This window comes from Gobius niger (assembly GCF_951799975.1).
Source record: "Gobius niger genome assembly, chromosome: 11".
NCBI classification, from domain to species: domain Eukaryota; kingdom Metazoa; phylum Chordata; class Actinopteri; order Gobiiformes; family Gobiidae; genus Gobius; species Gobius niger.
In genome coordinates this window covers 20,561,666-20,584,683 of record NC_136862.1, presented here as the reverse complement: position 1 = coordinate 20,584,683, position 23,018 = coordinate 20,561,666, and the positions used below count along the sequence as shown (strand labels likewise).

At 41.0% G+C, this 23,018-nt stretch overlaps 3 protein-coding genes across 3 annotated transcripts; 1 reads left to right on the top strand and 2 right to left on the bottom strand.

The window, feature by feature from the left end:
- The first annotated feature begins 2,840 nt into the window (after window positions 1-2,840).
- rfxap (regulatory factor X-associated protein) lies at window positions 2,841-7,113 on the top strand. The gene is made up of 3 exons (XM_079566422.1): window positions 2,841-3,548; window positions 5,417-5,527; window positions 6,785-7,113. Exons 1-3 carry the CDS (start codon window positions 3,123-3,125, stop codon window positions 6,887-6,889), a joined length of 642 nt encoding a protein of 213 aa, XP_079422548.1. The 5' UTR covers window positions 2,841-3,122; the 3' UTR covers window positions 6,890-7,113.
- A 959-nt stretch (window positions 7,114-8,072) lies between these two features.
- On the bottom strand, window positions 8,073-16,977 carry smad9 (SMAD family member 9). Its single transcript, XM_079566942.1, has 8 exons — window positions 16,950-16,977; window positions 14,342-14,832; window positions 13,707-13,922; window positions 12,624-12,884; window positions 12,103-12,204; window positions 10,465-10,686; window positions 8,878-9,134; window positions 8,073-8,456 (listed from the first exon to the last, which is right to left on the bottom strand). The coding sequence occupies exons 2-8, from the start codon at window positions 14,535-14,537 to the stop codon at window positions 8,313-8,315; spliced, it is 1,398 nt and encodes a 465-aa protein (XP_079423068.1). The 5' UTR covers window positions 14,538-14,832; window positions 16,950-16,977; the 3' UTR covers window positions 8,073-8,312.
- A 1,692-nt stretch (window positions 16,978-18,669) lies between these two features.
- On the bottom strand, window positions 18,670-22,698 carry alg5 (ALG5 dolichyl-phosphate beta-glucosyltransferase). The gene is made up of 10 exons (XM_079567036.1): window positions 22,390-22,698; window positions 21,971-22,139; window positions 21,600-21,646; window positions 20,581-20,649; window positions 20,389-20,481; window positions 20,201-20,314; window positions 20,060-20,119; window positions 19,837-19,988; window positions 19,669-19,754; window positions 18,670-19,596 (listed from the first exon to the last, which is right to left on the bottom strand). The coding sequence occupies exons 1-10, from the start codon at window positions 22,450-22,452 to the stop codon at window positions 19,481-19,483; spliced, it is 969 nt and encodes a 322-aa protein (XP_079423162.1). The 5' UTR covers window positions 22,453-22,698; the 3' UTR covers window positions 18,670-19,480.
- Window positions 22,699-23,018: the final 320 nt, after the last annotated feature.

Below are 23,018 nucleotides of genomic sequence, written 5' to 3'. Positions count from 1 at the left end.
CATTTGCTTTAAAAAAAAAAGTTGAGGACTTGTACTTTTATAGACGTTTTGTGGTAAAAGGTTTGACTCTCAGGAGTCACACACTCAACTCATATATCTGAGGTTAGTTTTTCAAGTTTTACTTTTCTAAACAATAGGCAGCGTCCTCAAAATAGGGGGTCCTTGGAGTGTAAAAATGAAAAACTCAAGAGGTGCGCAAGACAAAAAAGGTTGGAAACCACTGGTATACACGATACCACCGGCTTTTGGTCAATTAATGTTCATAATTGTTAAAACACAAATTTAGAAGGAAAGGGTGTAGGTCAGGGGTCTCAAACCTTTGAAGAGCTAAGGGCGACTTCAAGAGCATTAAGTTGTTTGAGGGCTACCAGTTAAAAAAAAAATATCCCAAAGACTTAAAGTGACACTGTTTAATTATAGATGATTAAACATATGACAAAATCGTGATTTTCAACATGATGCTTTGATCTGCTGCCCCTGTGCATTTGTTTTTAAGTTCCTACTTAATGGTAAGTAAGTTTTCTTTCTGACGGGGAGACCACAGGTACATGTCGGCGGCAAGTCCTTCAGAACCAACACACTGAACACGGGGGCTCCCCAAGGCTGTGTGCTGAGCCCCCTCCTGTTCACTCTGCTGACCCATGACTGCACTCCAAAGTACGACTCAAACCTCTTCATCAAGTTTGCAGAGGACACAACAGTGGTGGGTCTCATCAGCATCAGAGCCGAGTCAAACTACAGGAGTGAGGTGAGCAGTCTGGCCATGTGGTGCACACAGAACAATCTCTCTCTATATGTGGAGAAGACTTTCGAAGAGCCCAGATCTGCCCAAAAGTGGTCATTTTTCTTGGAAAACATGAGGAATCTAAGGTCGTGAGTTCGAGCCCTGGCAGGGTCACAATAACACAAGATTGCTTCAATCAAAAATATTTCTAACATGTAGCTAAGTCAAGGGTCTCCATTAAATTGGGTCTTAACATGGACTTGAAACTTATTCGTGACTTGCGAAACAACAATTTGCAGACCTCACCTGAAACTGATTACATTGAAAAACGTGATACCTGATGTGGCTTAGTACAGAGTGCCCTCTAGAGGTGATCAACACCAGAGCGCTATCTACAATTTGGTAAATAAACTTTTTATTGCATTGTTTCACATACAGTGGGAGGAATAGAGAGGATCGCTGTTATTGTTTATTTCCGTGATCTTCAGCGGATGTTTTGGTGAATGGTTGGAAATCAGCAGATTTTTCCAGGCGTGAAGAGCTTTTTATTTAAACCACAGATCCTTTACAGTGAAAGCATCTCCTTTTACAGAAGCAATATGACCCCTTCCCAGGCTCGAACCCGGGACCTTAGAGTCGGCGTGTTTTCAACAAAACTGGCCGCTAAAGAAAAGAGACGAGCTGCTTCCTCCACGGAGGCACCACAACGTGTCTAGCGAGCGACACGCCATGCTGACATTCGTGTAGTAGACATGGCTATGGGCAGCGCCGTCCCCGGTGGTGCGATATGGATGCGGTCGAGGGACCTGCGCTATCCGCTCGGCCATCGCAACACCGAACAAATAGAGACCAGAAGTTCTATTTAACATGAACGCATCAAAACACTATGGTCACCATGGAAACCTCAGTTTGCTAGGTGATGATGTCATCACGCTACTTCCGGGTAGCGCTCTGTTTGAACGTCTAATGCAAAGAAATATTACATTTACTCTGGCTTTTCGTTACTAATACTTTTCTGACATTAATTATCAAATTATGTCTTTTTTCATGCACAATGAAGGCTTATTTTATAAAAAAAAAAAATCTTAATTTTGCCTGGAGAAATACTGCTATGTCATTCTAATTAGGAGAAGAACCTGAACCGAGAAAAATGTTCTCCAGTTTTGGCATTACCCAAATCTAAATGATTCTGGGGGAAAATAAGTGACAAAACAAGGATGAAAATGGAGCAAAAAGTTAAAAAAAAATAATTAAAAAAGCAACAAAAGAGCGACAAAAACACAATGAAAAGTGATGAAAAAGAAAAAGACGAAGAGTGAAAAAAAACTGCTAAATTTCCTGCATCCTGTTAACAATAGATTTAGGCTATTTGTGACTCAGTATTTGTTTAAAAGCTTTTTAACTGGTAACCTTTGAACAACTTAATGCTGTTGAAGTATTGAGAATAGAACTACATGTTCTATTTTTTATTGAATCAATCTCGTGTCATTATGACCCAGGGGCGGACTGGCCATAGGTCCATTCTGGAGGAGCACAGAAGGGCTGCTGGCTTGAGGGCCACCAGACTACAAGGGGGTGCTGCTACCCGGCCTTGCAATTTCACAGTGAAGCAGCAAAAAAAAAAAAAAAATCTCTATTCTATTTGTTTAACAGCTCTGTTGTTAATTGGTGACACAGCAATCGCGCAACAAAAATTAGGCCTATTATAAATTGATGTAAAAATATGTCTTTGTGGACGCGTGTGTTTACACTAACTTGGGCCGGGCTGGGCAGAGTCCAGGGACACTTTTTAGTCCCAGTCTGCCCCTGGAAGCAATACTCTGTTTGTGAACATTGTTTTATCTACTTGCGTTGCCCACCAGAGCCAGACGTGGCGATCCCCTTCATTTGTCCCGTGTCTTTACATGTAATGGCATATATTTCTATGGTAATGGCCAACAAAAACATGCTACTAATTCTTGTGATATTAACAAAGAGCAGACCACATTTTATGACTTATTTAGGCACATATGTTCTGTAAGAAATTCCAAAGGGGTCACATACCCTTTCCTCCCACTGTAGTTTTGGTCAGTGGTTATTTTGGTCCCAGTTTTACCACCAGAGGTCGCTGCAGATCAGTGCACGTGCAGAGAAGAAGAAATCCCGTCACCTGGAAACATGGCGGTGGTCTTAGGGCTGTCATGAGAGAGATTTCTTTTAATCAGGCCTGTCTGGACACGTCCAAAGGGCTGCATTTACTAAAGAAAGGGACATCAACACGGAGATAACTCTGTAGTAAGATTGCAAAGAGAGATAATGTCAAAAGAGAACCGCGTGAGCTAGAACTGACTGTTAGCTTTAGCATTAGCATTAGCATTAACAACCCTCCTCCTCCTCCACGGGGATTGACTCTGCAATCATGAGCGAAGATGACAAATCCCCGTCCGCGAACAAAGACAAAGAGTCCACGCTGCTGTTCACGAAGGACGGGCAGAAGTATTACCTGAACAAGAGCGGCGGCCTGGACAGCAGAAACGTGGTCACGCCGCACGACCCGGAGAACAATGCCTCCTACGACATGGACGACGCGGACGAGGAGGGCGACATGCTGGACACCTCCGACCCCAGAGACAACGCGCCGAGCCCGGAGGAGCTCAACGACGAGGACGCGTCCGAGGGCGACAATGCCCCCAAACAGTGCACCTACGAGGGATGCACCGAGACCACGACGCAGGTGGCCAAGCAGCGCAAGCCGTGGATGTGCAAGAAACACCGCAACAAGATGTACAAGGACAAGTACAAGAAGAAGAAGAACGACCAGGCGATGTCCAGCGGCAAACTGGACGTGAGTGAACTTTTTATTGCACTGTGTCTATTTGTAATGTGATGTGACCCTGCTACTCTTGGGTAATGTGTGTCATATTGTCGTTAATTAAACACTCTGGTCATCGTCAGGGTAAGGATTAGTTTACAGCTTGATTAGAGGTGATTATTAACCTCTTAACCCCCACCTGAACCGAGCACATTTTTTCCAGTTTGGCATTACCCAAATCTTAAAGCTTCTCGGAAAAAAATAGCGGGACAAACGAGACGTAAATAATTAAGTGTATTAAGTGTTGTGAATTAGTGGTTTTGTTGACTGTTTTCTTTGCGTGAACTTTGGAGAAATCTTTTTTTTTTTACATAACATCTCATTGAAGTATTGTCAACATGACGATCAGTCAGTGCATGTGTAGCATTGTGGCCATGTGACATCAAGGCAGAGCTTTCAGGAATTTAAAAGGGCATTTAAATGCAGGGTTTCTACAGGCAGCTGCAAGTCTGATTTAATGCATTTTCACACCATTTTTAATACCCAAATACTTATGGTCTTCTTGATTCCAAATTAGTTTTTAGGTTCATTTTGAAAGGTGCGTAAGGTATTTGAACAAGCTTTTTTGTTATATCTTTTGTTTGTCTTTCAAAAAGAACCTAAAAATTATTTATATTTTAATGCCACAATCGCAAAAAATCTACATTTTATTTGTAAAGATTTGCAAACATATAATCAAACGGAGGAATGAGGAGAAATCGGACGTAAATAAAGGTGAAAATGCAACAAAAGGAACAAAAGACAACACGATTTGTATCTAAAATAACCAGAGGTGGGAGTAAGTCTCTAAATGCAAGTCTCGAGTCAAGTCTAAGTCGTGAAGGTTCAAGTCCCAAGTAAGTCCAAGTCAGTCGGTCATGGGGTCAAGTCGAGTCATAGCTTTTGTCAAGTCAAGTCTTGCTTTAGCCGGCAAGTCACCTCAAGACACAAACGCCGTGTCTACTTTTCAAAATGTGTTTAATCTTGAAAATAACAAGTGCTTTCTCAAGATATAGCAACTTGGAATTTAGGCTAAAATGAAACTTTTTAAAATCTCATGGATTTGGATTTAAAGTCTAATTAATATTTAATCGCCACAAATTCAAAATACATATATTTTAAATGCTCCAGTCTATGTACAAAATTACCGGGATTACAGCATTTTAAGGAATATAGTATATATTCAAAATATATTCAAAATATAGTATTTTGAATATGAGCTGCTTTTCCCTGCAGTCTGAAGGATAAATATAAAATAATATTTTTTATTTGTATTGGTCTCTGGCAGTTTTTCTGTCAGTGGTTTCCCTGTAATGCCCCAGCCCCTGTATACTCGGATTCGCCCCTGCTGTGTGCGGATGCGTAATATAACCACTAAATGCTGTCAACTTTGTGTGAACGCCTTAAAACATCGAAAAGCCCCAAGATTCCTGTTGATTAATCCAGCTCTTGCGCATCGTCGTTCTGGAGGCTCCGTCTGCGCTGTCGGTACTGTCCATTGTTTCAAACGTTTTCCTGTCCGTAAATCTCCACCTCTTCACTGTCTTTAGAAAACGTTTAACCCCTTAACCCCTGGTCGAACCGGGAATCGGAACACGAGGTCGTGAGTTCGAGCCCGGGCAGGGTCACAGTAACACATTCATTGCTGTTTTGTCACTTTTTGTTACCTTTTCAGCGCTTTTTTGTCTCTTTTCTGTTACTCTTTTGTCCCTTTTTGTTTGTTTCTCTTTTGTCGCTATTTTGACACGTTTTTCAAGAAACTTTTTATTTGGATGAAGCCGAACTGGAGCAGATGTGCTTCCAAAATGAATTGCACTTCTCTGACTGACAAACCGTGTTTTTTGTTTTGTTTTCACTTTTAGGAGAATGCAGAAGAACGACCCGTGTCTGTGAATAAGCAGCGTTTGGGAGCTATGGGAGACCGTCCAGCCAGACCATCTCTTATAGAGCAGGTCCTCAACCAAAAGAGACTGGTAATAAAACCTGAATTATACCGTTGTGGTGATGTCTTGCCAGTGTTCGCATTCTTTGTTCGTCAAGTACAGTCGCTCCTCTTGTTTTGGAAACTCTTGTATTTGACACACAGGACAGCAGCTGCCATCACTGAGGATTTCTGTGGCTCCATGAAAATCCTAAAAGCAGCTGTCCCGTCCAGCAGCACAGATATGACCTTTTCACCGCTGGCCCTGTAATTAACGGTCTCATAAAATAAATGCAATGGCCAACCGGGCTGATTGGACTGAAATTCTATAAAAAGTGTTGACAATAGTATGTGTCACTAGACCAAATAAATATATTTTTAGGCATCGTGAAGCTAAAAGGTCCCTGGAAGGATGTAAGAATTAGTACTGCACAATATAGACTTTATTTTCTTCTGTTAAGTACAAGATCAAACTCCACATTTTAAACACCCCAAAAGCATGTAGGAAAAGACTGAAAGAATCACATGAATTTAAAGGCCCTATACCTGATTTTTTCATTTCAAACGATGAAAGAGGAAACCATTAAATTCAAATGTTGGTACAAACTCATCCCCAATCTTCCTAGCATTCAGTATTTGTTGCTAGAAAACTATCCTGCATGTTCATGAAAGTGATACAAATGCTTTATAATTAGATCTATAGTGTTTTCCCCACAAATGTCTGAGTTTACAATATACTAAAGGAAGACAAAACAAATTTCATTCCATAATTAGAGAAAAAAAATAAAGTATAGCTCCTTTAAGAACATATTTATACAGTGGTCTAAACTATAGGATTAGCAGGTTTAATACATGTTGAATTCCAATGTTGTATCATATTAAATTATTGCAGCCTTTGTGATTTGCTAATTGTGACCTTAAAATATTGCAATTTGATAGTGATTACCTGTGCTGGAGGTAGTGTTGGGGTGAAAAAAAGCAAAACTCCCGCCCCCCTCCCCAGTTAACGCACATTGGTGTATAAGATCTCTGTAGTTGTGTGTGGCTAACGTTGTCAAAAACAGAATGGAAAATATTAAGGAAATAGAAAATCTTCGACTGCAGTTTTGCTCAGTGGCTTTATTACTATATCCAGTTTATATTTTGCCTAAAGTAACTCAAACGTAACTTAAAGTAGTGTAACTTGGCTGCATTTTTCCGTAATGTGTAATAAGAACATATTACATTTTTATAGCTGTAACTACTTATACAGAATACATTACAGTTTTAAAGTATATCATTTGCCTGACTGTCTTTCTTGTGTCTGCAGTCGTTGCTGAGGAGTCCGGAGGTGATGGGTTTCCTGCAGCAGCAGCAGCAGCTCTTGGCCGCGCAGAACCGCGGTCAGACACAGCAGCAGTTCCAGGGCTGCTGACCCCGGCCTCTCGGACTTTTCTCTGTGGCAACTTTATGATCCACTGAATAAGTTATGGCAAGTTAACTAAACATGTGTCAAAAACTGCACTTTTATAATCAATGTGTGACTGCAAAAAATATGTATTTATAAATCATGAAGTGGGGCATCTGAGCAGAAGTAAATGATAATGTAAGGAATAAAATATCGAGCACTGTTACACATACAAGCCTGTATTAAGTGTTGTGAATTAGTGGTTTTGTTGACTGTTTTCTTTGCGTGAACTTTGGAGAAATCTTTTTTTTTTTTTTTTTACATAACATCTCATTGAAGTATTGTCAGCATGACGATCAGTCAGTGCATGTGTAGCATTGTGGCCATGTGACATCAAGGCAGAACTTTCAGGAATTTAAAAGGGCATTTAAGTGCAGGGTTTCTACAGGCAGCTGCAAGTCAAATTTAATGCATTTTCACACCATTTTTAATACCCAAATACTTATGGTCTTCTTGATTCCCAATGAGTTTTTAGGTTCATTTTGAAAGATGCGTAAGGTATTTGAACAAGCTTTTTTGTTATATCCAGTGTCTTTCAAAAAGAACCTAAAAATGATTTATATTTTAATGCCACAATCGCAAAAAAAGCAACATTTTATTTGTAAAGATTTGCAAACATATAACCAAACAGAGGAATGAGGAGAAATCGGACACAAACAACTTTAGAGCATAAAATATTGGATTTCCCAGCACATTTTAGGATTTTCAACACATTTATTCAGTAATAGTTGAGCAATGCCATTATTTTCTCCCAAAAGTTTGATTTGATGCCAGTTTGAGTTGAATGACTGTAAAGGCCTTCCTTTGAGCACTATTCATTTAATGACTTATAAGGCTCTGCAGAAACCCTGCACTGTTTTGTAATTTAGATTAACAGAGCAGTGAAAAGGTGTCAAAAGTTTTCAAAGCACAATTATGACATGTACTGTATGTAATTTTACCTGCACTGAAAGAAGTAAATCATGAGACTTGGCTACATGTTTGTGTTTTGTGTCAAGTGTCAAAGGAAATAAATAACTTCAAGCTTAGTTTAAAACCAAGCACTGTTTTTCAATAAAGTCAATGCAGTGTTTTTTAAAAGAAAAACATTTAATGTAAATAAAAATTAACTTACAACATCAAATCAAAAACGTGTAACAGTAAAACAGTCCAGACTACAGGCATTTTTAGTACCTAATGAAATTTCCCAGTCATTTCGGAGAGCAGCTCTTTTTCTCTTTACTTATGTAGTGTAAGTACTTTGAATGGAGAAATAAATAAGCAGTTCTTTTCTGTAATAAAGAGCAACACTGGGTGAAATGCAGCATTATGGATGTAAAGAAACGAAGCAGGTCTGTATTGAAATGACAGTAGACAGTGACAAATTTGTTTTGAACCGAGTGCTTTTGTCTTATGAGACCGAGGAGATGGGGTTGTGTGGCGATCCCATCTGGGTCAGGACCTTATCCAGCCACTGCAGGGGCCCGTGCAGGTGAACCTCGATCCAGCAGGGGGTGCTGGTTACATCCTGTCTGTGATACTCAGCTCCCCAGCCCTAAAAACAGAAGAGTTCAACATATATAATATTGTTCATGTAGCAAGACTTGATTGACCCGGCCTTGAGCTGGTATTGTTTGCGTCTTTCTTCCCTCTGTCCGGACTGGTGTGATAAGATTCAGCGTTCTTTTATAATTTATAAGAAGTGTAGCTTAGACCAGTGAGATAAAGTGGAGGAATGGAGCAGCTTGACATTGCCGTGGACAATCAGAGGGCACTACAGCTACAGCTTCTTCTCTCCCCTCCAGGGACAAGGAGTATAAAGCCTTAAGTATTAGAAAGTTAGGCAGAGCTTTGACATTGTCTGTACTTAAGTTACTTTTTCATGATAAAAAAACCCAACTAACCACATTTTTACAGCTGTATAGAGTAATAGTCAGTTCTGGATGATTTACTCTCACCAAACTGTCGACTCGTACCTTGACAAAGCTCATGCGGATGGTGCACATCTTGGTGAGTTCGTAGACCACCTCGAAGCCGTGGTTCACAGACTGGGCCAGGAGCTGAGCGAAGAGCTGATTATTGAAGATCTTCAGGCTGCAGCCGCTGGGAATCTTACACACCGTGGTGGCATGGAAACCGTGCTGGAAGTTACAGTTTCTGCTCTGGACAAAGATGCTGCTGTCACTCAGACACTCGGCGTACACCTCGCCGCCAACGTAGTACAGGTGCAGCCCTGAAAACAGACAGAAAGATCCATGAGAAGAAGAATCACATTCGGCCATTTGTAGTATTTCGCATTTCCAATTAATATGCCTGAAAAGAAAGGACACACACTTTATTTATTTGTCACAAGAAGCTTCAAAATAATATTACTCAACTATAAGAAAAGGAATGGTGTGGAGAAAAAACTATCTTCAAAAGTAAATGCAAATGTACCCAGATTGCACATTCACATATTCTGTCATAATATATTAAATGAAGCATTACTTTCCTTGAGTAGTAGAGAGCTGCTAATACACAAGGCCAAACTCTAAAGGGCCTTTTAAGATGTAAAACAAATGCAAGGCAAGACATCACTTCACGCACGACTGAGCTGTTTCAGACTGAACTCATATTTTTTCTTTAGGCTAAACAGGATATTGATAAAAACCTTTTAATGATTTCATGAAAGAAACCTAAACTATACTATTGCTCTGGCTGAAGGATGTTCACTGGAGAATAAAACAGATTAAGTGGCAAGCTCTTCCCAGAAGATGGTGAAAGACTGTTGTGGAGCGGAGGGAGCTGCGCAGGAGGAAGAGGAGGGAGGAGGTGGAGCCGACCAGTGCAGGACACCACGCACTGAAACAGGGACAAATCCAGGAGAGACTGAAGGCAGCCAGCCATGTTTTCTCCGGGTGCTACGGTTTCCCATAACTCCAGAAACATGCTGGTCAGGTTGGCCCACATTTTGCTGTACCGTTGTACAATGACAAATAAAGCACTTGCTTACTTACTTACTTACTTACTAACTTAAAGGCCACTGTTATTTTTTATATTAGAGGTTTTCGTCCCACTCGCCAAAGCCTTGATCTCAGCACTATCACACAATGCACTGTTTACTATGTTATCTGTATCCAAACACAGACGTTCATATCTCGACCACAAAAAGCCTTTCTTTTAGCTCCAAAAGAAACAAGATTACCACCATGCTAAGTGGTGAATAAATGTGTGTTTCGTTTCATATCGTGTAGTCAGTAGAAGCAGCGTCCATGTTAAGTCCTTATGTTTTGTTTCAAGTCTTTTAAACAAAAAAAGTTGACATAAATTCTTCAAAATAGCCTCCTCTGTCATGAAATCAGAAACACAGGACTGTTGACAACCAGTTCAGGTGACGACCTTTTGCAGCACCTTGAGAAAATACCAAGAATAAAGGGTGGAAATTTTGAAGAATTTAAAATACAAAACATATTTTCAGTTATTTCAGCCTTTTTCCTGCATAATCCCATGTGTTGATTCATTATTTAATGTCTTCAATGAGAATCGTACAGTGTAAAAAGTGTTAATAAAGAGCCGACACATACCTTTCCCAATGTGGCGCCTCGTGTGTTCGATGGTGGAATTGCGGTTGACATTAGACAAGAGTCCGAGACAGAAGCGGTTCTTGTTGTTGGACGGATCGGTGAAGCCGTCCACCAGGACACTGCGGGACGAGGCGTGGAAGGTCTCCCCGACGCGGTTGTTCAGCTCATAGTAGGCTATGGAGCACCAGTACTCCGGCTCCTCGTAACACACTGGCCGTAAATCTGAACAGGACAAGACATTTCCATATAAGAACACACAGTACACACAGATGACGTAAAAGTAAGAGGGTGCATTTGAATAGATTTACTCATGACAGACTTGAGTGAGGTAAAGAAATGCTGTGATTTCAAGGTGACTTTGAGCAGGGACAGGCTGATCCCATTTTACAAGACCATAAACATTTACGAGAAAAGCCAGTAAATACACATTAAAACATGGTTTACAATATTACCGTATGTTATGTTCGTAAATCTGAAAGGATCTGCTTAATCTGAATTACACAAACTCAATCAAAGGGAAAAACAGTACAATAATACTATATATTGATTTTTCAAGTGGTGGAATTAAATTAGATTTATCTCCACTGTAAAAGCATGTATTTGTGAAAAAAGCTGGTCGTTGGAGCAAGATACATTTATTTCCATTACTGCAGGATTAGAATATTACACTAAGAAGGGGTTTGTTTTAATATGACGATTTTGAGTTTTCTTATTGTTTCATACAAATAGAATTTAAATGTACAGTCTCCTACTCTTTATTATATTGTTTTTATTCTAAAGTTGATAGACACTAAGGCTGCACCATACACACTGTTCTTATTACAAAATCACTGAGGAATACCATTTCACTCAGAGTGGCAATTCTTTTTTGCAAACACAGCCTAAAAAATGCAAGGTATCTTAAAAATGTGCAAAAGTCTAGTTTTGTTAGTTATAATGTCGTTTTATCATACTGTGCATTAGTGCATTAGTGATGCAGTCAGGGCTTTTTTATTCAGCCGACTGGGCCCGTTTTTGGAGCAGTTTGCAACTTATACTTTCTGACTTATACTTTAACAACCCGTACCGCCCTGCCCCGTAACCATTAAAAATTATGCATTATAAACGCTGGCACACGAAAATTTGACCACATCACCCCATTTTATCCTGACTTCACTGGCTGCCTGTGCACTTTAGGATCCATTTTAAACTGCTTCTGTTTGTTTTTAAATGTCTTAACGGTGTCGCCCCACTGTACCTCTCTGAGCTCTTACACCCGTACAAGCCTTCGCGGTCTCTCAGGTCGGCTGATCAGCTCCTCCTCAGCGTCCCACAGACCAAACGAAAGCTCAGAGGGGATGGGGGTTTTGCGGTGGCTGCACCAAAATTATGGAACGAGATGCCCTTGCACATAAGACAGGTTTCTTCTGTGCCTGTATTTGAATCTGTTCTTAAAACGCACTTGTTCACTTTGGCTGTTAACACAGCTTGAGTTTTTGACATTTTACCAGATTTTATTCATTTGTATTCGATGCACCTTTTGTATTGTATTTTATGTTATGTTTGACCTTTGTAGCACTTTGGTCAACTCAGTTGACCCCCCCCCCAAAACATTAATTTTGTAAATTCTTAGAGGACTTTGTACAGCATTGATCTCACCTCTGTGTGGAGCAGAGAAGGTGAGTTTGGTTGTTTCAGTGGGCTTCACGTCCTCCTGTGGACTGGTCTCCATCATGCTGTAGGGAGGGGGTGGAGTCTCAGCTAAAAGCACACCACACACACACAAAATACATCTTTAGTATGGGTAGTATACAGAGGATTTTCATTTTTTCTTTCAATTTATTATTATAATGTCGCACACTGATACAAAATTATGTACATTTGCTTAACATTTCTATACAAACTAAACCTGCTTTTAATAACTTTAAAGAAAATTGCATAGTGACATAAATAAGTATTCAGATCAGATTTTACACAAAAACTGTTGCTATTTTTGAAAATTCATAAAAAATGAATAAATTCCATTCTTGTCCATGATACAGAAAGGAGCAGCCGCTAGCGCTATATACAGTACAGTAAGCAAAAGAAGTGTAGATTCATTGAAGCATGAAAGTGATCAAGAATAATTTGAACAGTTATAGTGTGAGATTTCAACTTTCATAAAAGTCCTGAGTCTTTACCGGTGATGTGATACGGGCTCCCGGGTTCGGCTGAGCTGCTGGGGGAGTTGGGGAAGCTCTGGGGGTTGGGCGACTGGGCGAGTGAAGATGAGGGAGAGGAAGAGGTGAAGGAAGTGCAAGGCAGAGGCGGGAACGAGTCCGGATAGGTGGCGTTTTGGGGCATCAGTGGCTCATTGTGAAGAGAGGTGTTTCTGAACTTGGCCAGGAGACTGTGCTGAGGGTTGAACTCACTGTGACGCGGCACCAACACCGGGGGCAGCACTGAGAGACGTTAACAAAGACAAGGAGAGTTATTATTACCAGTCACCCATTCACTCTCTCATTCATACACCAATGTACGCAGACATTGTACATCTGTTGTCTGTTGTTTTGACCATCTCTGTATCTCTGCTTTTTGTAATGTCTCTCTTGTCTGTTTTTTTTTGTGGTTTTGTTTGGTTCTTTTGTAATTGCCTTATAATTCACAATTTAAATATATATATATATATATATTAAAAAAAAACTCTTCCTCAAGAGACCGCCCGCGGAGGGTGAGGAAGAGTTTTTTATATATATATATATATATATATATATATATATATATATATATATATATATATATATATATATATATATATATATATATATATATATATATATATATATATATATATAATGAATTTAGTTAAATTATAGTCTTGTGCTGCTGTTGTGTTTTGTAAGTCTTGTTTTGACTCCATTTGCTGAATAATTAGTTATGGAACATATCGTGTTCCATTCTATGGTTTAGGATCTTTATCGCACAGCGGTTTTGCATGTCGTAAGTTACTTCAATATTGTGCAGCCCTAATTATTACCAAGTCAAACTGTAGTAAAATAATGAGTATAATGATATTTGTATTCAGAGTTTTGTCTCACGTTCTAAACAGTGCACATCACTCGAGGTGAGGCTCAGAGTAAAGTCGTCACCACTGGAGTCTCACTTGCCGTCTGTTGTGCTCACACAGTGTCAGAAACACTAAACTACTTTTGTGAACAGAACTAGGGCCAAACTAAATATAAAACAAGTCTTCTTAGTAAATCAGATATCATGTGTAAATCTACCTGGTGTCTCCACACGTCTGTAATGGTATGGGTTCACACAGATGTCCTTCTGTTTTGAACCGAAGGCGAACTCGCAGCAGTCTAGAGCCTTTAGCTCGTGGTGGGACTGCAGGTCGGGCCAGCGCCACACGCGGCAGTAGATCACATGAGGAAGGCCTTTCCTATGGGACACCTGCAGTCGGCCGTCTAGAGAACGTGGAATAGTCACACATTTACCTGCAAGAGACAGAGGACTAATTAGGAACAGTAGAATTTTCCCAAAACAAACAATAGTTAAGGTAAAGGTGACTCCGCTTCAGATCTTAGGTGTAATTTTTCATATGGGCAAGCTGCAGCCAGAATACAATCAAATGTCCACAAATAGCTGCTTTTCCTCGATGTTCTGCAAGATACAATAGACTTTTCCACAGGTTTAGCGACACAACACACCACACCAACTGCTGGGGTTCAGTGATTGTAAATTAAAAACCTATTTCGCTGTGACATAGTCTCAAATGTTTGTTACTGTTCATGGAGACAACTTTTCCAGTATGAAAGTCACTTAGAACAATCCACCCACGCGTAAATGAATTCATTACAACATCACAGTGGAAATGGAGAACCGTGTGTTTGTGGCCATTCTCAACAATACTCACTCGGTTGCCCGGGACAACTCAAAGCCTTCTCCAGCTCCTCCATGGCTCCTTTCTTCTTCTTGAGTTTCTTCACCAAAGAGTCGACGGCTTTCTCAGCCCACTTCTCCTCCTCATCCCCCTGCTTCCAGCCGAGCAGGCGCTTCACTGCCGGGCTGGTGAACGAGAACAGCGAGGTGATGGAGTTTGAGGAGTTCATTATGAGCAGGGCAAAAGGGTTTTAAACTGATAATGGTTCACTAGGGGACGCTGCAGCAGTTGGATATACAATACGCCCGGAACCAAAGAGGAGAAAAGAGGTAGTAAGTCTATGTAAACAGAGGCCGGTATCAGCTGAGTAGAGGTTGGAGAGCGGCCAGGGGACAGGGCAAAACCCCCTCTGGGTATAGCCACAGAAGGGGCGGGGGTAACGGGGAGAGAGGTCTTGATATCGGACGTCCTGCAGCGAAGGTTAGTCCTCACACAGCCAGAAGTCCAGGTCGAGTTTCAGCCATCTGATGAAAGAAGAGAGAGAGTCTGTGTTGATATAGCTCACAGAGGGAGGTAAACAGTAGTAATAGTTGAAGTTAAATAAGGAATTTGAAATGGCGCGTGTAGAAATAGAGCACCGGTGATTTCATTAAGGACTTAAAATCCCCCAAAAATGCACAGATTTACTCTCCATGTCAGTCCCAGGTCTGGAAGAAAAACTATGTGGAAATCACTGCACAATAAGACACAATCCTGGACAGACGTCAAAAAGCAATAACAGGAAATACAACTTTCTCTTAGTTATGATAAGGTCGCTGCCAAGTAAGATAAGGTTTTAAAACGTAAATATGAAAGAAAGTGGGTTGAGGCAAAAACGCTGAGAGGGGGTACAGCTCTGAGTGTGTCCTTACCATTTACTTAATAGAGCTGAGCGTGTGTTATAATGTTATGATTATTTTCTGGTGCCGCTTGGAAGTCATTAATGATTGCCATGAGTTAAAACAGAAAGGTGCATTCTGTCTGGAGTTTGCAAGTTCTCCTCGTGTCTGCGTAGGTTTCCTCCGGGTTCTACGGTTTCCCCTACCACTTAAAACATGTACAATAGTCCAGAATGAATGTGTGTGTGTGTGTAGCCGCCGGGTCATTGAAAGGTCAAAAACGCGACTGTAACTGTACCGGGAGTGGGTACGCCTCCAGCTCGTCTCCATGGAGATGTTGACCAAAGGCAGCAGAATATGAGATTTAAATAGCTTATGGGTTATCCACTGCAGTAATAGCATTTTCTGTGTTGAGCTGGTCAGTAGGAGCATGTTTTGTATTGATAGCAACATATAGTCCAAAATATTAGTGTGTGCATTTAAACATACTTTTATAGCAACAATAGAAACCCTTCCTGATTGGGTTTGTGACTGCTCAAGAATAGATTTAACTTGGACCAAAAAAGGTTGAATGGGTGTCAATAATATAAAGATACAATAAACCCAGTTAAGGTGTGTATTTATATATGTTGCTTTTGCATTACACTTTTACTATTCTGCATGGGCAAAGGGAGATCTGCAAGTGGCTTTTTAGAAAGAGCATAGAGCCAAGATGATTTCTAGATTCACCAACAATGAGGAATGTCCTCTCTGGCCTCTGTTTCTATGATCATGCCACTGACGCCCAGGAGCCACACTGTCTGGCCAGCACACATCACAGGACAAGAGGGGGAGAGAGGGAGAGGAAGAGAGACTACCAGACAGAGCCTGCACTGGAGTGTGCCTGTATGCCTTACTTAGCAAGTCTAAACTGCATCAAATTGCAAACAGGTATGTAAAAGGTTGACCTGTTTTGTGATATTTAGTATACATGGCTGCGTGGACTTGAAGCCACACAACATTATACAGACAATAGGCTGTAACAGAGGAATAACAATGAGATTTTTGTAAAAAATAAAATAAAAATAAATAAAATATATGGCATTTTTCCTTGTTTCTTTGTTTGTGGTCTACCATTAGTTATAGTAGTAGTAGTAGTAGTAGTAGTAGTAGTAGTAGTAGTAGTAGTAGTTATTGTAAGTTAATGTAATGGCTGTAACACGAATGTCAAACAATTGTGAGTTGTTTGAGCATATCAAAAGTGAAAACAAAGAGAAATCGTGAGGCAGAGGCAGAGAGGTGATCCAGACAAACACAGAGACAGGCAGGGAGGGAGAGACAGCTTAGGATTTCAGTGACAGCAGAAAAAACGCTCGGCTCAATGCAGCATCGGTCCACTACTACTGCCACAGCGCGCTCTATTGCCTCCACTAGACCTGGGCAGGCGCCAAGAGACTGCACCTTGTTGGCACGAGGTAGGCGCAGGTCATCCAAAAGTGGAAATGTAATAACATTCACTTATTATATTGACATATTAAGTAACTTTGGTAATTGGCATGTTAAAAAAAAAAAAAAAAAGTTTTACAAAAAAACACAATGTGAACATCAATAGGAATACCATACAGGAACATAATAACTAAGTTGACACTGGCAGAAAACAAATCACATTTCAAAAAGATCCGTAAAACGTTTCAGAAAAGTAAACTCAGTTAAACTAAATACACGTTTGAGTACGCAGTAGTTAAATAGACCTGTGTAAATACCACTTCTGACTGTCCCCTCACCTGTGTTGAGGATAACGTGTGTGCGCAGGTCAGAGCCGCTCCGCGCGCTGGAGGTGTGTGTCCACGGTCCGCGAGGGAGACTGTTGACGCTTCAGCCTCAAGTCAAGTCAGCGACAAACACACTAAAAGAGGATATGGGCCGACCCTTCACAATAAAATGTATATAAAGCTGAGCAGGCCTACCCGTTTAAAGGGTATAGGTATCATTGCCCGTCGCTACAAGGAGATGGATACGATGTTTCCGATATTTCAGAGCAGAGCCGTGGGAATTTATTTTGGTTAGGGGGTGCTGAGAGACAAGATTGCCCCAAAAAATGTTTTTCTGTGCTTAGTTCCTATTTAATAATATGGCTTGTAATACACAAACCATCCACCAGGCAGTGCTGCAGCAGCCTCAGCACCCTGGGTTCCCACGGCCTCGTTTCAGAGATGTATGATCGAACTCTGAGATTGTGCTTCTGTTTTGAGCAATTATTTTGAAATGAAACATACAGTAGTAACTTCCGCAATCAGTGTGCGTATACAGTGTAGTACCTTTGACGCAGGTTTGAACTAGAGTCGAGCCTCCACTCCTCCTTCAGCCGAGCGCCACACTGCCTCTGCGGCGTCAGCCTGACTGGAACCGCAGCGCCTGCCATGGATCCCTCCGCCTCCCCCTCCTGGAGCTTTCCTGGGATCTCAGGGATTTTACATCGAAGGTGAATGTGCGCGCAGGCATATGCGCGCGCCACCTGAGCTTTGCTCAATTAAACCAGAGTGGTTTTAGGGCAGAGAAAACAATCACACCTGTTCCACACCAGACCAAAGAGCCACGGAGCCAAACTGGCATCTGCGCCAGCCAGGAAAGATGGACAATGCGGTGACTTCAGTCCACTGTCATTCCTGTGTGCGGCGCGCTATTTGGCACATTAGTCCTTTCTGTGTTTGCTTTGTTTTTTCACTGCAACCTCTGCACGTGCACATGTGCATTTAAATGTGGAGTTGAAGAAACTATGACATGGTAATTTAAAAAAAGTTGATTCAATACTTTGAAAAATGTTTCATAGGTGAGAAATGGAGTGCACCTGCAGCATCAAGCAGGCTGTAGCGTAGGGTTATTTACACGGACTCAGCATGGGAAATCATACAAAACAATGGTCCATAATGGTATATTTACACTGACAGGCCGCCTCTAACCACAAGTCACTGCGGATGGATACGCGCCTTTATTGGGAGTGCCGTGACTGGTCCAGTTAATGACGCAACCGTCTGGCGACAGTGAGTCTACAAGTTTGACATTTTCACAGTTTACAGCAACTGCTGCTGATCGTAACAATACTCCAGCCCAAAACGGGAGCACTCAGGGGATCTGGGCAAAACAGACAGTTTTCCGATCACCAGGTGCTGCACCCAAATGAGTCACTGGTTGGGCCCCTGTATGGCACAGTAGGGTCTGATGAAGCCCCTGGCTCCCCGACCGCTTCGCACACAACGGACCGACTCCGGGTAGAATGAGATGCCTCTGGCTTAGCCGGTTTGGAACAGCAGGTTCAGGACCCGAGGGTAAAACCTTAAAACCAGGATCATATTGTTGGATCCAATTTTGTGCGCTGGGCAATTTTAACTCCCAAATGGCCTCCTAGTTGCGTTTCGCACTACTATCCGCGTTACCTGTCCCCATGTAACGCGGATAGTAGTTACATGGGGACAGGTAACTACCTGTCCCCATGTAACTTAATCTAGTTATGACAAACATCTGTTCTTTTGACAGAGATTCCTGCGCTCATTTCTGTCTGAGCAGACAGACACAGAGCGGACACAAACAGGATGCGCCCCGCGGGGCTCAGGGGCCTGAGAGACATCCACATCATCAGACCTCAGACTTACACAACAGCATTGCCCGACAAGAGCTACTTCACTTTATCCAACCACAAAAACTCAGTTGGACCATCTCCAAGACAATGTCCACATCAGATAAGACTGACCGATTATATCAAAGTATGTCTATCCCGACCTTTTTTCCCCCCCAACAATAAGAGGGTTTTCAGTCTAAACATCGTGTAATTGCAAGGAAATTATCCTTAGACTAACAGATACAGCCTGTTGCATTAGATGTTAAACAAAATGCAAAGATTTGTACATGTTTTTAATTGTGGTTACAGTCATCCATTATTTTGTTTTCTCAAAACACAGTATGGGCTTCCACCTCAAACAGTCCATCAAAAACATTTGTTCCACCTGTTGCAGGTTGTCTAAACATCCTTCACATTTAATAATACATTTTAATATAACTTGATTGGCCAAAAACATTTAGTAACTCATTCAGTACTGTACAACACAGCAGAGTGTGCAGTAACCACGACCATCACAAGCCAACATTTAGACCAGGAAGCCCCCGCAACTGTGCCATAAATGCACATCCAAGTTCTAGAAGATGCCACATGCTTTTTTGCATGTATTGACATAGAAGACACAGTTGTTCATGCTTCCCTTCTTAAGGCTTACTGGCCATTATAAGAGGCCCATAATTCACTGGTTTGTGATTGTTAGGTCTAGTCAGCCTTTAGTGCAGGTTGGAGAGTCCAAGCACCTGTGACGTAGCGCAGTCGGATGAAAAACAGGTCTCGCCCCATCTGTAGCGAACTCCAAAACGGAACCAACTTCGATCCTGGGAAGGAAAGAAATAATTGCACACATTCCACAAAGTGATGTTCAGAAATCTTTCAAATCGCTATCCCACCTTCTATTTCAGTCCAGTTGACAGCTACCTCTGCTATGGGGATTTTGAAGCACTGAGCGATGTAAAGGAGTTCAACATCAAAAGCCCTGCCAAAACAGAATATGTTGTGTAAGTAAACATATAACTAACATTTACATTGACATTTATCATGACGGGAGTGGGATTTACCATCGCTCGACGTGAAGACAAGAAAATGTCTTTAGTGCAGCTTCTCGGGTGAAAAGCTTGAAGCCACACTGTGTGTCCTTAATGCCTCTCACACAGAGGAACCAAGTGAGAAAGTGAAAGCCAAACATCAGGAATGTTCGAAACAGAGAGCGCTAAGTGAAAAATGACAATTAGCTGTGGAGACTTATTTCATTACAACATCATTTTCGAAAAACACAATTACCTGAGCTATTGAGTCTTTCTCCAGATGAGCTCTAGACCCACAGGAAATGGCCATATTCTCCTAGGTAATAACAGTCGACAATGATATCAGTAATTTACAGGAAACATCTAAAAGCGGGAAAAATGATCAAAATATTCTCACTGGTTTGGGGGTAATCTCATTCAGAGCAGCTTCCACTTTCTCAATGTCACAGAACTTTGTGGCTCCATCGGCGTCTGCCATCAGGATGAGTCTGCCTCTGGAGCTCAAGGTTCCCTTTAGATGATGCAGAGATACAGGGCAAACAGTCATGAATCACATTAACCGCAGTCTGCAGTATTTGGACCTACCATTCGCACTGCTCCTCCTTTGCCCCGGTTTTTCACCAGCGTCAAGACTCGCACTTTGTCTGCGCCATATCTGCTTGTGTACTGCATCGCAACCTGAGCAGACAAGTCACACTTATATCCAAACAAACGGGTCCATTTTACACAAGCCTAACGGAAAACGATAGAATAACTTGGGATAATATTGTACCATACCTGTGAAGTTTTGTCCTTGCTTCCATCATCAACCACAATCACCTCATAAGTGAAGGAAGGGTTCTTTTTCTGAATAACACACAAATGATATTGAGTGAAATGGTGTCACCTGCTGGCAGTGTTGAGGAACAAGGTATTTTACATCAATCACTAGAAAGACTCAATTACATATTGGTGTATTTGGCTCTTTTTTTGTTTGCCAATTAAAAATAAAGTTACCCCAAAAAAGTTTCTGAATTTCATACCGAGTGATTAACCCTGATGTCCCCGTTTTTTTTTTTGTTTTTTTTGTTTTTTTTTACCTAACCCCCACCTTAAAACGCCCTATACCTGATTTTTTTGATTGCAAACAATGAAAGGGGAAACCACTAAATTAAAATGTTAGTTATGGTCCAAACTCATTCATAACTTTCCTAATGTATTTGTAGCATCCACATTCTTTACAGGGACAAGTTTATAGGCAAATTTCACAACTTGCAGGGTCACTTTTCAGGGTCACGTTCACAAAAATGCTGCAAAAATCGCCTGAAAGTTTATGAAATTGATACAAATGTTTTATAATTTGATGCATGCCGTTTTCCCTACAAGCATTTGAGTTTACAATATACTAAAGGAGGATAAAACTATTTTCATTCCATTTCTAGAGGCTAGTGTAGACCAGAAAACTGTTTTTGTTTTTGTGTGGCTTTTTTTTATTGCATTTTCCTAACATTTTTGCCACTTTTTGTTGCACTTTAATTGCTTTTTGTCACTCTTTTTTTTGCGTTTTTGTCACATTTTTGTTGCGTTTTCATTCTAGTTTTCATCGCTATTTTGACTCTTTTTTTCCCCAAGAAGCTTTTAGATTTGAATAGAGCCGAACTGAAGAAAATCTGCTCAGTTCAGGTGGGGGTAAAGAGATTAACCAGGATTCATGTTGCAATACTCTGAATGGATAAAGTGTCTTGCTTAAGGACACCATGATGTGGAAATCATAAATAAACTTCCTAAACGCTGTATGTGTCTGGTGAAGCACGCACCTGTCTTTGCTCCAGATAATCCATGGCTTCTCCCATCATCACTGGCACTGAAACATACACAGGACAAGCATGTGTTTCACTTCCAAACAATGAAATCTGTTTGACATGAATTAAATGCCAGTAGGTATCACTTAAACTTGGACATTTTCAGTACCATTCAAATAATGTATATCAAGTAACATAATTACAATCAGTGAAAGCTGCACACAACATACTCAGACGGCTCAAGTTTAAGAGCACAATTATGTAAAAACAAAATTTACTGACATCTATAAGTTGAGAGAAGTAACAGATTTAGAGCATCTAACTGTTCTTTCAAATAGCCTTAATATTCAGTCTATTTGACGCCCTTCTGATATGTATTTACTCACGTCTGAGCTCTTCATTATAAGCCGGTACAACTACAGACAGTTCAATGGAGAAGGGATCGTGGATGCTTGGGAAGGTCTGTTTCTCCCCTGTGGCACTGAGGAAGTATTTCTCCTTCTCATGGCGTGTCATGTTCACCTTCCCAGCAGTTACATGTGCAAGCACTGCCACCTGAAATAAACAAAATAGAAAGGTTTGTTTGAGGTTGAGTGTACATTAGAATTTAGACTGTACATACGAGTTAGTGGTTTCAACAGATCTTGTCTTTAATTGATTGTAATATATGTCTAGAATTTAGATACAGGGGAAATGTAGGTGGAAAAACATAGAACTCTCAGTGTTTCTTTTAGCAGGAGTGCATAAAACAAACATCAATCACTCAAACACCAACAAATACACTTAAAATGGATTTTGCACTTACCACAATCAAAGCTAGAGCTGCCAGTGCGATGAGGGCTTGCACAATTTCGCAAAGACAGTCCATTTTGCCCCAAAGTTTACCCACAGCCACTGACAGCACCGGTCAAAGTGGCAACAAACCAGCCGGCTGATCTCTGCCGCGCGCGCTCCGTGGTCGATATCGTTAAACGTAGATGTGGAAACAGCATAGACCTGTTTACAGCTTGACTTGTGGGGATGAAAAGCGTTATAGTTTCATCAGAGGGGCAGCTCATTGAACTCCTATCACATTCACAGCAGAGACGCGGAAGTGAGCACTTTGTAGACACATCATCAGTATGACGTGACGTGGGGAGCGAACACTGCCACCTACAGGACTGGAGGATTTCCCCCTGCGTTTGTTGTATGAAATTTAATTTGTTTGTTGTAATTTGCGGCCATTTTTTCCCCATCAAGGAGTAAAAACACAAATGCGTATTATGATACTATTCTTAATTATTATTAATATTATTATTGCAGAGTTTTCAAGCATTTTTCGGCTTCCGTAGCGTAGACTCATTCACGTGTTCAACCAAAACATCATGGCAGCTGGCTTCAAGTAAGATGTGCTAAAACTACTCAAATTACCACATTTTTTCTCTTTCATGAACA

Bases quoted from the DNA above. Each gene is read 5' to 3' on its own strand.
- smad9 (XM_079566942.1), bottom strand. From the start codon at position 14,537: ATGAACTCCTCAAACTCCATCACCTCGCTGTTCTCGTTCACCAGCCCG. The intron at 12,885-13,706 runs GTAGATTTACAC...AACGTCTCTCAG, and splicing joins CAGACGTGTGGAGACACCAG to TGCTGCCCCCGGTGTTGGTG. The intron at 9,135-10,464 runs GTATGTGTCGGC...GTCTGTTTTCAG, and splicing joins GAGGCGCCACATTGGGAAAG to GGCTGCACCTGTACTACGTT.
- rfxap (XM_079566422.1), top strand. From the start codon at position 3,123: ATGAGCGAAGATGACAAATCCCCGTCCGCGAACAAAGACAAAGAGTCC. The intron at 3,549-5,416 runs GTGAGTGAACTT...TTTCACTTTTAG, and splicing joins TGTCCAGCGGCAAACTGGAC to GAGAATGCAGAAGAACGACC. The intron at 5,528-6,784 runs GTAATAAAACCT...TTGTGTCTGCAG, and splicing joins TCCTCAACCAAAAGAGACTG to TCGTTGCTGAGGAGTCCGGA.
- alg5 (XM_079567036.1), bottom strand. From the start codon at position 22,452: ATGGACTGTCTTTGCGAAATTGTGCAAGCCCTCATCGCACTGGCAGCT. The intron at 20,650-21,599 runs GTGCGTGCTTCA...TGTGTTATTCAG, and splicing joins ATTATCTGGAGCAAAGACAG to AAAAAGAACCCTTCCTTCAC. The intron at 19,989-20,059 runs GTAATTGTGTTT...TTTTTCACTTAG, and splicing joins AGAAAGACTCAATAGCTCAG to CGCTCTCTGTTTCGAACATT.